Genomic DNA, 16446 nt, shown 5'->3' with positions numbered 1-16446 from the left:
GATTTTAACTCAAGATAATTTTTACTAAGTAAATTGATTAGTAAATTTTTACTTAGTAAAAATTATTACAGTTATTATTACTAACTAGTATTACTTTTATTGAAAAATGACTATCTGTCTCTGAAGACACTGGTTCCCCACCACCTTTCTCAAACAAAAGCTGATTTTTTTCCCCCATACTCCATGTGGCAGGTTGAAAAATGACCTCCCAAGAAGAGATCCACATTCCAATCTCTGGAACCTGTGAATGTCACCTTACACAGCAATTCTTGCAGATGCCATTAAATTCAGGATCCTGAGATGCAAAGATTATCCTAGATTATCTGAGTGGGTTCAAAATGCAATCAAATGCATCCTGCTCAGAGTGAAGCAAAAGTAGACTTAATACATATACAGAGGAGAAGGTAATGTGAAGACAGAGCAGAGAGAGAGATTTGAAGATTCTCACTTTGAAGGTTGGAATGATGTGCCCACAAGCCAAGGATTGCCAGGAGTCTCCAAAAGACGAAAGAGACAAGGAGCAGATTCTCCTACAGAATCTCTGGAGGGAGTGCTGCCTTGCCAACACCTGGATTTTGGCTCAGTAATACTGGCTTTGGACTTCTGACATCCAGAACCATAAGAGAATAAATTTCTGTTGTTTCAAACACAAGGTTTGTATTAATTTGTTTCAGAAGCGCAGGAAACTAATACAACTACATATACTTCAAGGCTGCACTTTAAGTAGGTGATTTGTTATCCTGCATCGCTACTTCTAAAAAGATTTTTCCCCTGTATCCATCAGACTTGACCACCAGACACCTCTTCCTTTTATCATCTGGGCACCTCCTGACCACCCCTTGCTCATCAAGGGCTTTAGTGCTCCGCTGGCTTCATTCTCTTCTTCACTCTTACTCTTGGCAATTTCAACAGTCCTCGCCCCTGAAAATGTTTTACTACTCGGTTGAGAGGATGTGCCCCTCACATCACTTGGGTCATCCATATTCTCATGGCTTTCGCTGAATCTTGTCATCACCAATAACTATACACCCTCCAAAATCTCCATCAGTCAAGGTCCTCTCCACGCACCACCTCCTACCCTCCCAGCGCATGGACTCAATTCTCTGCTCCAACCCTCTGTGGACCACACAGGGACCACCACTGCCCTGACCCTACCATTGATCACTACTCCACCCTTTTTCTGCCCTCATTTCCCTCCAGCTTAGAAGCTTTGATCTAGTATTAGAATCATCTTCCTCCATAACACCCTTCCTGGTCCTACCTTCTATTTTATTTACCAGATTAAGCCTCCAATCTGCTTACCCAAACTGTCTGCCAACTCTGAGCTAACTGTCTCACTTTAAATTTGTGATGATGAGTCTCACCTCAGCACTGCCAGCACTCCTGCTGCTTCTCCAGGACAGTTGTTTTCTCTTTCTCCAAATATTTCACAACCTCTTGTTTTCAACAGACCACACTTATCCCTCACCCAGTCTCTGCTACAGACTTTGACATATTCCCGAGTGAAAAACAAAACAAAACAAAACTCAGGAATCAGACAAAGCTAACCTCACCTTCCTACTGAGACAGGATGGAAGGGAGCAGGGCACAGCCAAAGGAATGACAGTAATTTAACACCAAAATGGTGGAAGATTCAACTCCTAGTTGGCCTTGAGGATTAAGAGGTTTGACTTCCAGTAGACCTTGAGCTTCATTATATGCTCATTGTAACGGCGTGATAAATGACACGCATGCAGGTGCCATGACAGTCCCAAGGATTACTGCAAAAGGCCAAAGAATGGGCGGTGGCCCATTTCCTGGGAATCTCAACCCCAGGGTAGTTGGAATGGTCCCACCTGTAAGCATATGAAGCTACTGAGACCATAAAAACTGACAACACCACACCTAGTGGCCTTTTCCACTCTCTTCTCTTGGGAGACGGCCCACACTCTGTCTTTGGAGTGTGTGCCTACTTTTACTTTAACCTGAGCACTCAACTCCCACAACCCTTTCCTTGCCTTTCTCTTTCCTTACACTCTATGCAGTATGTATCTCTCTAAATAAATCCACCTTTACTCAACAGTGGCTCGCACTTGAATTCTTTCCTGTGTGAAGCTAAGGACCCACACTTGGTGGGGCCCATCCCAAGGGCTCAGCCGAGACTTGAGACACAGCCCTCCTCATGCACCACATCCATTTTCCTGCATCACTACTACTAAAGCCACTCAGAACTCACCTTTTCTTCTCTGACATGATGGAGGAATTACCCCAGCTCCCAGCTGGGACCTGTTCTTCCAGGTTTACACTGGACCCCATCTTGCTCAAAGAACTTGCCCCTGTAATCTCCCCTTTTCTCTTGTATTATCAACTGCCCTTTCACAACTGGAGTGCTCCCATTGGCTCACATGCATGTGTTATTATCACTCATCTAAAACAAATTTAAGGAAAAGCACCAGTCTTTCCCTCCCACACTGGCCTCCAGCGACTCCCACTGCTCTGTAATCCGTCACAGCTGAGCTCCTTGAAATACCCTTTACTCGCTGCCTCTTCTTTCTTACCTTCTACTCTTTGCTCAACTTTCTTTTTTGGGGTCTCATTTCTCATGCCACCCCTCCCTCCCCTAACCTCCCCCCAACCAAGAAAAATTCCTTCAGTTTTTATCAAGATCTCAGAACCAATGGCCGATTTCCTATTCTCATTACCCAATCACTTAGCAGCTTTTAACCCAGTTGGCTACTTCCTTTTCTACACCCACTTCCCCCAGAGGTTCCCTGAGACCATGCTTCCCTGACTTGCCTCTTAACCTCTTACCTCACTGGCCACTCTTCAGTTTCATCTGCTGAAACTGAAGAGTGCTCCTTCCTCTCGGCTGAATCTCTAAATGTTGAAATACTCTGGACCCTGTCCTGAACCTTCTTCTCTTCCCTGCCTACCCTTTCTCCCAGTGTCATCTTACCCAGTTCCATGACTGTGAATACTACCTGTATATTTGCAACTCCAAAATCTGTATGTGCAACACTGATCTTCCCACTAAGATCCACACTCAGATATTCAGCTATCTCCTTCAGCATCTCAGATTTAACTAATCCAGAGGAGAACTCCTGATCCACCCCCAAACCAGCCATGTGCATGTCCCTAAGTGGTAACCCCATAGGTGGTACCCGCTTCAACCGAGTTGCTCAGGTCAAAATCCTCTTTCTTGCATCACTTAGATCCAGTCCTCAGCAAGTGCAGCAGATATTTCTCAAACCCGAGCCTCTTCGTCACATCATCATCAATATTTTGGTCCATGTCACGACCGTATCTCAGCTACGACACTGCTGCCCTTCCCAATCCCTCTTCTCCCACTCGCGTCTCTCTATGCCTCATTCTCTGAAGATCAATCACAGAGAGTTTCTCCAAGATTAAATGTGATCACTGTCACTCTATTACATCTCTCCGATGGCTTCCTACAGCAACGAGAAGAAAATCCAGACTCTAGTGTAGCTTACCCATCCCTGTGATCTGACCCCGCCTTAATCTAGTACAGGGTTGTTACAGAGATGGAATTTTCTCCTGCCCATTGTGACTTCTCTCAAAGTGCCTCTTATCTTTTTGCTCCCTTTATTTAAAAAAAAAAAAAAGTTTTGCTTTTCTTTTCTTTTTCCCAGCTTCATTGAGGTATAATTGATATATAACATATGTCAAAACATCACACTGACCACCCTTGTCTCTAACTTGTGAAGAATAGCTGCCCATGATGTAAGGTGCCAGCACCACCTCCACCCCCTCCTTCCCTACTCACTTCTCTTGGATTAAAGATGCTCAGAATGGGAGGAGAGTGAGAAGGTTCCACGTGTCCTGGGTCTATGATGCAGGGATAGATGGTGGGGTTGGTCCGAGAAATGTCCAACTATCCCTAAACATTCTCTATTTTTCATAATGCACGTCCTGATTATGCCCTGCAGTGAGGGCTGTTTAAATACTGCTAAATTCAGCTTGAATGAGACTCGACAGTCACTCAAATTCTGGTGTTAGGTTGTCTTTCAGTCTTATTTGAATACATCTATAACTCACAGCCACGACTCAAATATACAAAACTCATTTTCCTTCATTTCTCTGTTAGTAAAATGAATTAGTTCAGAAGTCCCCACATCTGCCAATGGTGAAAATTCAACTTTGCCCAAAAAAAGTAACTCGGCTACTTCTTGTTTAAAGCTCCATCTTTGGAAAGTAAATATTTATTCAAGTTCTGGATTCTCCCTTATCCCTTTCTCCCTACCACCTTCTCTCTGGGGGTCATCTAAGTTCCAGGGGTCTTAGGTACTGTCCCAGCTTTGGGGAAGGAATATACAGTCTACGTATTTTCATTTGTTTTCAATGTCCCCTATTGCCGTGGGGCTTGTCCCATCTGCTCTTGGGTGTCGGACTCTGCACCAGCCACATCACTGCTCGTGCCCGGACCTCCAGTCCCACAGCTGTCAGATCTGCTCACTTTGTGCCCTTGCTTGAACTATAACCCCTTTTCAATCGGACATCTCTCAACTCTTCCACCTTAATCCCACTTTGGAGTCTTGGAAACTCTTGGCTATTTTCCTTAGGCCATCTTGATATTGCCTGCAGTTGTAAGACAGCTTGTCCAGTTAGCCACATTTCTCGGAAATTGTTCTCTGCTATTCCAGCACGCTGCCACTCAGTGTCATATCTGGGCTGAGGGCTCTGCAAGAATCTGACAATCTCCCAGAGACATACCATCTGGAATCAAATCCCAAAGCTTTCTGCTTTGGAGTGCCAGTCTGGGCCATTCTACAGTCTCTCCACCAACAGATGGTGTGGGGGAAGGGCAGGGCCCCCCACCAAGGGCACATCGACATCTGAGCTCTGGTTACCTCCCATCAGAATCCCCGTCTCAACTCCTACTCCCGTAGGTAGGAAAGTTGCTCACATCCATCACTTTCTCCTGTATTTTGGCCTGTGCTGTAAATTCTATGTTCATAAGTTTCTTGGTACACAAAGCCAATATTCTATCATTTTAAAGATGGTCTTTGCTCTCTGCACAATGCCTGGCTCTAAGTCAATGGACTTCAGTATACATTTACAGAAGTCCACAAAGGGGCTCAAGAATGATGAATTTGACTTGACCAGGATGCGTCTCTCCTGAGACTCACGACATTTAGAAATCTTGGACAATGAAGGGGAAGAGAAATGGGTGAGGGAAGAGGGGAGAAGCAATGCCTTAGCAGCTTTAAAGTATCACTCCCTGCTACACGCTCTTTATTTCTTTTGTAGGTCTTTGTATTCTTCTGTGTCTTTCAAGGACTTTTACTGGGGAGATATACAAGGCCACGTCAGGAGCTGCCAGCCAGTTGCTATTTTATCTCATTTATTTATTTTTTATTGAAGTATAGTCAGTTACAATGTGTCCATTTCTGGTGTACAGTATAATGTCCCAGTCATGCATATATATATACATATATTCATTTTCATATTCTTCTTCATTAAAGGTTATTATAAGATATTGTATATAGTTCTCTGTGATCCCAGTTGCTATTTTAAACTGAAGGCCTTGTGTTTAATTTTTTATGGAAGCAAATGTTGTGTACAGGAATTTTCTTTCAACTCAGGCATTTCTCTCCATGGAACCTCCCTACCTGAGCAGAAGGAGCCAGGAACCAAAACCAGAGCTAGAAGGGCACATACCAAAAGAGAGGAGGAGGGGATGTATCCGAAGTAGACCTCTGCTTATCTCCTACTTTGCCCCAAGCCATGCCTGGTTTTATGCAAGCCTTAGAGAGCAGGTGTACCGATTTCCTAGTACCGCTGTAATGAAGTGTCACTTCAAAGCAACAGAAATGTACTCCCTCACCGTTGTGGAGCCTAGAAGTCTGAAATCAAGATGTCATGAGGCTTGGTTCCTTCCGAAGCTCTGAGGGAGAATCCGTCCCACCCACGCCCCTCTCCTGGTTTCCGGTGTTTGCCAGAAATCCTCGGAGTGGCTTGGCTTGTAGCTGCCTCACCCCAGTCTCTGTCCCCATCTTCACCTGGCCTTCTCCTCTTGTGTGTCTCCGTGTCTTCATACGACCTTCTCATGAGGACTCCAGTCATTGGATTTAAGGCCCATCCGTACCCAGGAGGACTTCATCTTAACCAGTTAGATGGGTGAAAACCCTATTTCCAAGTAAGGTCACAGTCTGAATTTCTAAGACGATATGAATTTGGAAGGAGACTCACTCAACTTAGTACAGATAGAAAAACGTATCTTGCAGTCGTCTGTGATAGTGTGTGGTAGGTTTTTTCCAGAAGCTCCCAGAAGAGCCACTGGCTAGTTTCTGACAAAAGTTGAGAGGGGCGGCGGGTTGGAAGTAGAGTTATGCTCTCTTAGTGCAAATTTTTAGGTCAAGGGGACTTTTGAAAATATAGATGGTTAGCATTTTTTAATGATGATTACCATTCTCATGTTTCTAGCATCTGTTACATCCAGAGTTCTTTCATCTTCCTCTCTATCTAGTCAGTGGCTCCAGTGAAAATGCACTAGATTAGAACTCAAAACTTGGCTTACAGTCTGATTTCTGTCATTTACCACCTGCTTGGCTCGAAGCAAATCACTTCCCTGAACCTCAATGTCCTCAATGGTAAAATAAACTTGCAGTGACTCCTTGGTAAGTTTGTGGCAGTTTCACCTCTCAAGTTATTGAAAATGAAAGCTACACTAAGACTTTTGGGGAAGTTGCATTTTGTTGAGGAAGGGAGGCACTGTGTCATAGCAGAGATAAACTCTTATCCAGAAGAGGTAAAAATCCAAGCACACTTTGGTGTTTTAAGAAATAAACTCCAGGGGGAAAGGTATAGCTCAGTGGCAGAGCGCGTTCTCAGCATGCAGGAGGTCCTGTGTTTATTCCCCAGTACCTCCATTAAAATCAATCAATCAATCAATCTAATCACTTCTCCCCACCAATTTTTTTTTAAAGAAACAAACAAACTCTAGTTGCCTAGAAATGCATTTACATGGAACACATACCTATCTGGCATCATTAGGTGATGTCCCAGGTCAGCAAACAAAAGGGACTGTGCTGTGAATAAGTGTGTACACACAGAGAGTCCAGAGACTATCTGATATCTGAGAAAAGAGAGGTGGCAGGGTGAGAGGGAGAAAGGGAGAGTGAATGAGCCTATGAGAGTTCCATTGCCTCTCTGAGCTTCCGTCTCATCTTGCTTAAGATACAGCGGATGCCTCCCCTCCTCATGGGTGCTCGCTCCCTAGCTCTGGGCACGCAGTGCCATTCGGTGTTTATCACACCATGAAGCTCCAAAGCGCATAGCAGCTTGCCATATGGTAAGTGGACAAGGCAGAACACGTTTGTAAATGAATGAAGGAATCACAATGTCCTGAATACCTCAATGGGTTGCTCTGCAACATGGCTTGTTGTTACTTCCACCCTCTCCTGCTAGTTAGAAAGAGCCTCCCAGCTTGGCCATTGCCGTTTTCTTTATTTAGCAGTCTCTGCTTTGGCCACTAGATGGCAGAAGAGAAAATGTCTTTAAAGTGGCTTTTGGTGATGCTGGGCTGCAGGTTGAAGAAGGCAGCCACCTCTGGGGTTAATTTCACAAAACAGGTAGCCAGTGTTTCACCAAACACACTGGAAGGAAGCAAAGCCTCCACAAGGCTGGATTTGAAGTGACCTTTGAGCACGGGTAGATACAAGGACAAAAATAGTCTCTGCAGATAGAAATAAGATCCTGAACCAAGGACAATAGCCTTGAACGAGATACTCTGGGACATCACAGGGGAGTCAGCAGAACTGAGACAAAACAAGAAGAGAGGTGACCAGACCGGATCAACCACCATGATCACGGCTCATCACCGCCGCACAGAGAACCCTGAAGCCGACGCGGAAACTCCACTCGGTCCAGCTGAGCTGCTGCGTACGTTTCACCTCAGTTAAGTGTGGACTAACCCTTATGTAGTCCTCATTTCAGAGTCAGCTTCAGCAAGTGTTTGTATCATTTGGTTAAAGTCATCAGAGAACTCCCCCGAGTACTGTCTGTGCTGTGCAGACATCAGTTTGCTTCAGAAGTCAGGAATGTGGAGTGCAGAGCGGGCAAAAGAAAGTAGCCTCCTGGTACCTTATGCTGCCTCTTAAAGCCTTATTGTGATCTGGGAGCACCAACGTGACTTACAGACGCACCAGACAACTCCACGGTCTGAGATTCTGGGCTCGCCGAGAAACTTTGGTCATCCCAGCACAAGCCCTCTGGACCTTGTGACGGTTGTTTTTTTCACTGTAACTTAATAAACTGGTGTTCTGTTTTAAACATCAGTCTCTTACGAGCTTGGTAAATGTGAATAGCCACCAGGAAAAGGACTTTCTCTAGAAAAAAAATGAATGGGCTGAGCTTGTTGGACTCAGAACCTCAGACGGTGTGACGTCTGTGTCGAATGCCTCCTATGACATCTCTTAGTGGCCACTCACTGCTCTGATGACCCGTTGTCTACGCATCCTTCTTTCATACTTCTATGGCCACGCCACGATTCTCCCTCCTGGTTGCGTGTCAAAATTACCCATGAAGATTTTTACTGATGCAGATTCACAGACTCCAGCCCTAAAGATTCTAATTCAATAGATCTGGGGTTGATCTGGGAATCTGTATTCCCAAGAAGCCCAGTTGATTCCAATGGGGCTGGATCGACACCTGCAGTGTTTGAGAACAATTCACCTTCTTGGCTGTAATTCCACAGGTAAGTCCAGGACCACAGAATCAGGGACTATTTTATCTGGAGAAATCAATAGGAACTCCTTCTACAGCCACACTGAACCCTCAAGTTCCCAGGGAAGCTGGGCATAAAGGACTGGGCGGGAAGCTGCTAGGTCATTAAAGCTAATAATGATGAGAAACCAGCAGACCTCTGGGAACCTTTGGCCTCGAACATGGAGTGGCGAAAAAGTCCCATTAGCTCTTGGAGAAGTGGTCCTTTTTGGCCAAAAATGCGTATAGGAGACCAAGGTCAGATCTATCATTTGTAAGTCCAGATCCAAAAAAAAAAAAAAAAAAAAAGATTTAAAATTTCAAAATGGAGACAGCAGGGCATTAAACCAAGTGTGGGGCCTTTTGCTCAGAACCGCCTGGGTCACATGCCTACTGGGACAGGCCACCACGGGGGCAGGAGGATGATTATAAATCAAGAGATATCTCTATTTTTATCTGATCTCCTTTTCAATTTGCTTATTTTCCTGCAGCCACACAGCAGTCCAGATGATCTCTTTAAAATGCAAATCGGTCCAGTTCCTCCCCTGCATTAATCCATCCAGTTGCGCCCATTGCTCTAGCATCAGCTCCAAAGCCCTGAACAGCACCCGCACACCTCTTTGCAGTCTGACCCCTGCCCCGCTTCCCCGCACTTTGCTCCCCAACCACAGTCATGCTACCCTTGTTTTCAGTTCCTCCAGTTTTCCAGGCTTCTTTCTGCTCAGATCTTTCATGAATGCTATTCTCTGTGGCTGGAGGAATCTTCCCTCCCTGTCCTAACCTGGCCAAATATTGCCTATCATCGGGTCATAGGTTAAATGTCTCTTCCTCATGGAAGCTTTCTCTGACCCACCTTGGAACACGCTCACCTATCACCTTCTCCTTGTCCTTTATAAACTTATTCCCATTGTTTTTAAACAGTGACTTATAATTATTTGTTCAATGTCTATCTCCCCTGCTGGACTAAATGATTATTGTGTAGTACAGTGCTTAGAAGACAGGAGATGCTCAAAAAGTATTTTTGAATTAATGAATGAGGCAACCAACAAAGGCAGAAAGCGTGAACATGTCATGCACGGGGTGTGTTCCTCTTATTAAAGAAACACATCCATTCCCAAGAACCAAATCACCCCAAAGATGGATACTTGGTATTTAAACCTCGCTTATATGCAAAGGAAACAAAAGCAAAAATAAACAAATAGGACCTAATTAAGCTTAAATGCTTTTGCACAGCAAAAGAAACCATCAACAAACCAAAAAGACAACCTACTGAATGGGAAAAAATATTTGCAAGTGATGTGACTAACAAGGGGTTAATATCCAAAATATATAAACAGCTCATACAACTCAATATCAAAAAAAAAAAAAAACATGAAAAAATGGACAGAAGAAGATATTTTTCCAAACATGAAAAGATGCTCAACATCACTAATCATGGGGACAAAGTAAATTAAAAACCACAAAGAGACTTCACCTCAAGCCTGTCAGAATTGTCATCATCAAAAAGAACACAGACAACGAGCATTGGGGAGGATGTGGAGAAGAGGGAACCCTTGTGCACTGCTGGTGGGAATGTAAACCGGTGCAGTCACTATGGAAAACAGTACAAAGGCTCCTCAAAAAACTAAAAATAGAACTACCATATGATCCAACAATTCCACTCCTGGGTATATATCCCAAGAAAACAAAAACACTAATTTGGAAAGATACATGCACTCCAGTGTTCACAGCAGCACCATTTACAATAGCCAAGACATGGAAGCAGCATAAGTGTCCATCAGCAGGTGACTGGATAAAGAAGACGTGAGATACACACACACAGACACACACACACACACACACACACACACACACACACACACATATAGGTCAGCCATAAAAAAGAATGAAATTTGCCATTTGCAACAACAGGGATGGACCTGGAGGGTATTATGCTTAGTGGAATAAGTTAGAGAAAGACAAATACTGTTTGATATCACTTATGTGTGAAATCGAAAAAAAATAGACAAACAAATGTAAATAAACAGAAACAGACTGACAGATATAGAGAATAAACTAGTGGTTACCTGTGGAAAGAGGGAAGCGTGGAAGGGCAGGATGGAGGTAGGGGATTAAGAGGTATAAACTACTATGTATAAAATAAATAAGATGCAAGGATATATTGAATAGTACAGGGAATACAGCCAATATTTTATAATAACTTTAGATGCCATAGAATCTCTAAAAATATTGAATCACTACATTGTATACCTGAAAATAATATAATATTGTAAATCAGCTATACTTTAATAAAAAGAAAATAAAAAATCAACCTCCCTTATATAAACAGGGACCATATTTCACAATTTTTCCAGGACAATCCAACTTTTACCAGTGTGCTTATTAACAGCCCTGACTTTTGCTCACCACAGCTGCCTGTTTGGACACTGAATTATATGGAACCCTTGCTTACCTACCACACTTTGGTAACACAAAAACCACCCCTCTCTTTCTCTCTCTGCATTGGTGAACTGATGAGAGACAGCGTCTGTGCTTTGGTGGCTGTAGTATTAACAGCAAGAGCTTAAGTTATTAAACCAAGCAGCTTTAATCTGGGAGGCTCCCGGAAGAGTGGGGATTAATGTATTTTTATTCCCGAGCCAATGTAGCTGTTCCTACGGACGAGGGTTTGCTCCAGGCAACCCCCAAACTGGCCCCACCACCTTTCTCTAGACCCACTTCCCAACCGTCAGCGACGTGATGGAGTTTTACTTGGAGATGGACCCTGTCACCTTGAACCTGATCATCCTCATTGCGAGCTACGTCATCTTGCTCCTGGTTTTCCTCATCTCCTGCGTGCTGTATGACTGCCGAGGCAAGGACCCCAGTAAGGAGTACGCCCCCGAGAGCACCCTGGATGCCCAGCCCTCCGTCCACTTGGTGGTGATGCAGCAAAGCGCTCCCGGGCCCCTCTGGGCAAGGGGCCTTCATTTTGGGAACCCTGCTCCACTGGGGAAGAAAAGCACAATGGTTTGAGGCTGGCTGAAGGACACTAGGGAGAGGACACTAGACATCCTGGACAAACCATTCTCCCACGTAACTCCAAGTATCTCCGAGCACGGGTCCTGCTGGCTAGGTAAGTGGGAGCCCTGCCGTCCTTCCTGCTTCCTCCTCATCCTCCTTGTGGGAGAAGCAACTGTTTAAGATAAGAAGCCCAAGGTTAGCTTTGGTCACATTCTCCAAATGCAAAACCTCAGCAATACTTTTTTTTTTTTTTTTTTTAAGTGGAGGTATGGGGGATTGAACCCAGGACCTCATGCATGCTAAGCACCTGCTCTACCACTGAGCTATACCCAACAGCCAATACTATTGTTTAGTGAAGCTGGTTACATGTATATTACTGATGCCGCCCTTGAGGCTTCCAGGAAAGACTGACGTTTGAGTAACGGTTTATAGAAGGGGGTGCAATTGTGTGTGTGTGTGTGTGTAATGAGGAACGGGGCTAGCTCAAACCTACGCTATGCTTAGTCAGTCCCTTCTTTTCAAGGCAACCATCGCGTTTTTCCAGACTTCAGATTATTATTATTTCTATATATACTAGCTCTCACATTCTATTCCCCACTGTGAGTCTCTGTGGTGAACACAGCCATCATAGAGCACAGAGCTTAACTGACAAAGTGTGGAGCCTGGGTTCAGACCCTGCCTCCTCCACTCACTAGGTTGAGTGCCCAGAGCCATTTCTTTGTGCCTCAGGGCTAGTGGTAGGACCTCCGGCTGTTTGGGGGTATTTAAACAAGTTAATTCACAGAAGGTTAGTCTTAGGATTATTAACATTGATTCCCTTTCATACCTCTCATCACGCAGTTTTATCTCCAGTCCTCAAATCTGACCTGGTCCAGTGCAAAATTACTGAGGACTCCTTGCAAAATTTACTTAGGTCCCAGGGGTCCGTGTTTCAGTCCCCCAGCACTACCTGCATTCTTCTTGTCCCCTTATTAGATGTGTTTCCCTGCTCATTCATCTGTCACCACAATTTTGAATTAGTATCTCCATTGCATATGTGTGTTTTTTATTAATCTTCCCTTCCCCGAGCTCAGGGCAACCGACATGCTCACTTAATAATTTACTAAATCCCTCTTCCAATCAGGCCCTGTTGGAAATACAGAGAAAGGAGTGTGTCATGACTCTCCCTCTGGTCTTTGCTGCCTGGCAGGAAGAGGAGGAGGCAGGCACGACTCAGACCATGAAGGATAGGAAAGCCCAGCCTGCAGAGGGGGCGCAAGAAACGTTCGAATAATGCCAAATTGTCAATTTCACCTTAGACGCGGGCATCAAAGATGAGATGATTTGGCTTGAGAGATGAGGGGCTATTTCCTAGGACAAAATTGTGTTGAGGGTTTGAAGGGTAGAACAGGAGATGGCATCTGAGACAGAAGGGATGACAAAGCGTTCACTGATGATGACAGACTGATGGCTTCCAAAACTGTGAAGAAAAAGTAAGCAATTAAGTTTAAATTATCTTATAGAAAACTGAAGAGGAGGGAACAGCCCGGCCTTCCCTGCCAGCTTCAGCCGTGGGCATGGTTTTGCCTTTGGATTGTAAAGTAGCTAGAACAAAAATAAAGCAAATCCTAGTAATTTGTTTTCAGATCTTTAATAGTTTTTAAATTTTGTTCACCTTTTATCAGAAAATCATATGTTCTTTTAAATATGTGATTTGAAAACTGTATTGAAAATCTATCAGAGAAATTTTTTTATGGTCAAGAAGCCATCTCCACTTAAATAGTGAAAATATAAAATAAATGGGAAAATACAATAAATTCATGGGTAACTTTTAAGAATCTGCCTTTTCCCTGGTGTGAACTTCACCTGAACTAATCTTTATTCTTTTCCTTGTTATGGGAATGTACATAAATCAATGGAGGCAAAATATATCAATGAAGGGAAAAAAAATCAGTGGACAACAAGAAAAAGTGATGGTAACAATGATCATTGTAACTGTAGCTTTTTAAGAGCAAGACACATAATATGTTCAGCTCATCTAATTTAAAAGTTTAGAGTTTGAAATAATCATTCATATGATATTCATATAATATCATTCATATTATATTCAAATAATAATAATATGGCAATATTGGGGTCAACTGAAAAGGACAGATTAACAGAGATTAATTCTAAGAGAAAGAAGGAGAAAGAAAAGAACAAAAAAACCAAACAGAGTAACAGACAACAGATAAGGGAACAGAAATAGAGCCAAAGGAGAGAAAAAAGAAGGAAAGAAAGAAACTAAAAAGACTCTAAGGTGAATGTTAGAATAAAGGGCATTAAGCGTTTCCAATCCTCTCGTTCATTTTGTGTGTGGCTCCTTTGGAGTTGCGTTCTCCAAACCAGAGCCAGCTCCTCAGTATTTGAAACAATCTTTCTGTGTAGCAGGTGCACTATAATCTTATAAGAACTAGAAGTGTCTTTAAGAATCTCACCGATGAGGAAACCAGCCCAGAAGCAAGAGTGATTTTCCCACAAGCACTTGGCCTCAGAGCTGAAACTAAGATCCTGTTCTGTTTCCTATTTGTCCCCCTAAGTCCTCTCTGCCGCATTATCTCATACCTCTTTGTATTTTAAAACTTTTCCATTTATTTCTTATTTTTCAAACAAAATGTTAATTTCCCATGGAATTATCAGCTGCACAGCCGTGAAGCTGTAACTAATGTCTTAAAATCCCGTGGCGCGGATGCCAGCTAAAACCAAGAAGTTCCTTTAACATTCAGATGCTACGGCCTTATTTTTGTTTCCTTTTGGGATTAGGACTCCCTCATCCCACCTACTTTTAATACATTAGTGTCCCATCGTGCACAATTCGTATTAAAGCAAATGCAATGGTTTGGCCTAATTCGGGTGATTGCTGTGGGAAGGACGCAGCAAAACACTTTCAAGGCAAAGGAAAAGGGAGGGAGAGAACAGAGGTTTATCTGGAATCTGCTGCATGCCAGATCCTTTTCACTCATATCTCATTTAATCCTCCCCCTCTCCTGTGAGACAGACACAATTCAGTGCAGTTTAGAGACAAGGAACTGGAGACTCAGGGAGGCGTTCGAGCTTGTGCAAGGCCAAGTAGCTAGCCCACAGGGGAGACAGGATCTGAACTCAGTTCTCAGGGTTTTTACAGTCACTTAAGGACAGGAACAAACCCACGTTTGTTCCTCCTTGTCTCTCTTTCCTGTGCTAGAATGTCAGCCCCTGGGAGATGCTTAATACAGAGCTGTTAAATGATCTAATGGTCTTTCAGATTTTTCTCCTCTGAATAAGATGACTGTAGTTTCTAGCAGAGGAAAAATAAATGTTGATGATTTGGCCAAAGCATTATCTTTTGAGAGGAGGGAGGGAGTGATTAGGTATGTATGTAGGTCTGTATGTATGTGTGTGTGTGTGTGTGTGTGTTTATTTACAATAAAAGATTTATTTATTTGTAATGCTAAGCATGCACTCTACCACTGAGCTATACCTGCCCCCCACACCCCAACAGAGCATCATCTCCTGATATTCCAGACACCAAGTGGAGTGCACTAAGATGGGGCTTTGTACCGGAAATGCCGAGTTCTAATCCCCCACTGTCACCACCTACCACTGAGCCTTTTATGCCTCATTTAACTTCCTAAGCCTTTTTCCCCAACTGAAATATAATGTTAATGTTGGTGAGGTTTAGCATAATAGACATAACATATCTGGCGTATGGTAGGATTTCAACACAATGAAAGCCATTGTTACTATAATGCCAGCAGACAGGGTAACAGTAAGTCGGGGGCCTGGTCACTTGGAGGCAGAGACTGCTCTGGCAGATTCAGGCACACTTACGCGAGCCTTGAGGAGAAGGATTGTGAGGTTGGAGAGCTGCCACGTGCAGCAGAAATTTGGAAATAGAGGGAAATGCCTGTGATGGGTTGAACTGTGTCCGCCAATCCCAAATTCATATGTTGAAGTCTTTACTCCCAGTGTTTCAGAATGTGATCTTATTTTTGAAATAGGCTCTTTATGGTTGGAATTAGTTAAGATGAGCTCATAGTGGAGTAGGGTGGACCCCAGTTCAACACGACTGGTGTCCTTAAGGGAAATCTAGGCACAGACACATACACAAGGAAAATGTCACGTGAAGACCGGAGTTATTCAACCACTTGCTAAGGAACTACCAGAAGGTAAGAGAGAGTCTGGGAACGGAACATTCCCTAGTGCCTTCGGAGGGATCATGGCCCTGCAGTACCTTGATCTCAGACCTCTCGCTTCCAGAATTGTAAGTTAGTAAGTTTCTGTTGTTTAAGTCACTTAGTTTGTGGTAATTTGTCAGGACAGCCTTAGCAAACTAATACAGTGTCTAAAGGAAATGTTTAGTACCTTTGATGGGGTGCTTAATATTTCAAGGCCCCTTAGGGTCAGGAACACTAAGGGCAGCCTGACAGTGCTAAGCTGGGGACTTGGGCAGAAGCTAGAAAGGAAAGCTTTATCAGAGTTACCTGAGAAATGGACCTACACAAGCAAAGTCACCTTGTGTTGTGTTTTTAAGGAGGAAAGAATATAGGAGAAACGTCTTTAGGAAGAAAACATGCTTGTGATTTTGCTAAATAGAATGTAAAGGATAAGTGAGAAGAATAAGAGTAGGAAACTCTCGGGATGGGTGTAGCTCAGTGGTAGAGCACATGCTTAGCATGCATGAGGTTCTGGGTTCAATCCCCAGTACCTCCATTAGAAAAAGAAAAAAAAAAAAAGAGTAAG

At 43.5% G+C, this 16446-nt stretch overlaps 1 protein-coding gene across 1 annotated transcript; it reads left to right on the top strand.

Annotated features, from left to right (window-relative positions):
* Nucleotides 1-11442: 11442 nt before the first annotated feature.
* Nucleotides 11443-11718, top strand: SMIM36 (small integral membrane protein 36). Its single transcript, XM_064494878.1, has one exon. It carries the CDS (start codon nt 11443-11445, stop codon nt 11716-11718), a length of 276 nt encoding a protein of 91 aa, XP_064350948.1.
* The last annotated feature ends 4728 nt before the right edge of the window (nt 11719-16446 follow it).

Source organism: Camelus dromedarius, chromosome 16 (assembly GCF_036321535.1).
Source record: "Camelus dromedarius isolate mCamDro1 chromosome 16, mCamDro1.pat, whole genome shotgun sequence".
NCBI classification, from domain to species: domain Eukaryota; kingdom Metazoa; phylum Chordata; class Mammalia; order Artiodactyla; family Camelidae; genus Camelus; species Camelus dromedarius.
The sequence above is the reverse complement of the archived record's forward strand: the minus strand, read 5'-3'. Positions and strand labels throughout refer to the sequence as shown.

Coding starts and splice junctions, on each gene's coding strand:
- SMIM36 (XM_064494878.1), top strand. CDS start 11,443: ATGGAGTTTTACTTGGAGATGGACCCTGTCACCTTGAACCTGATCATC.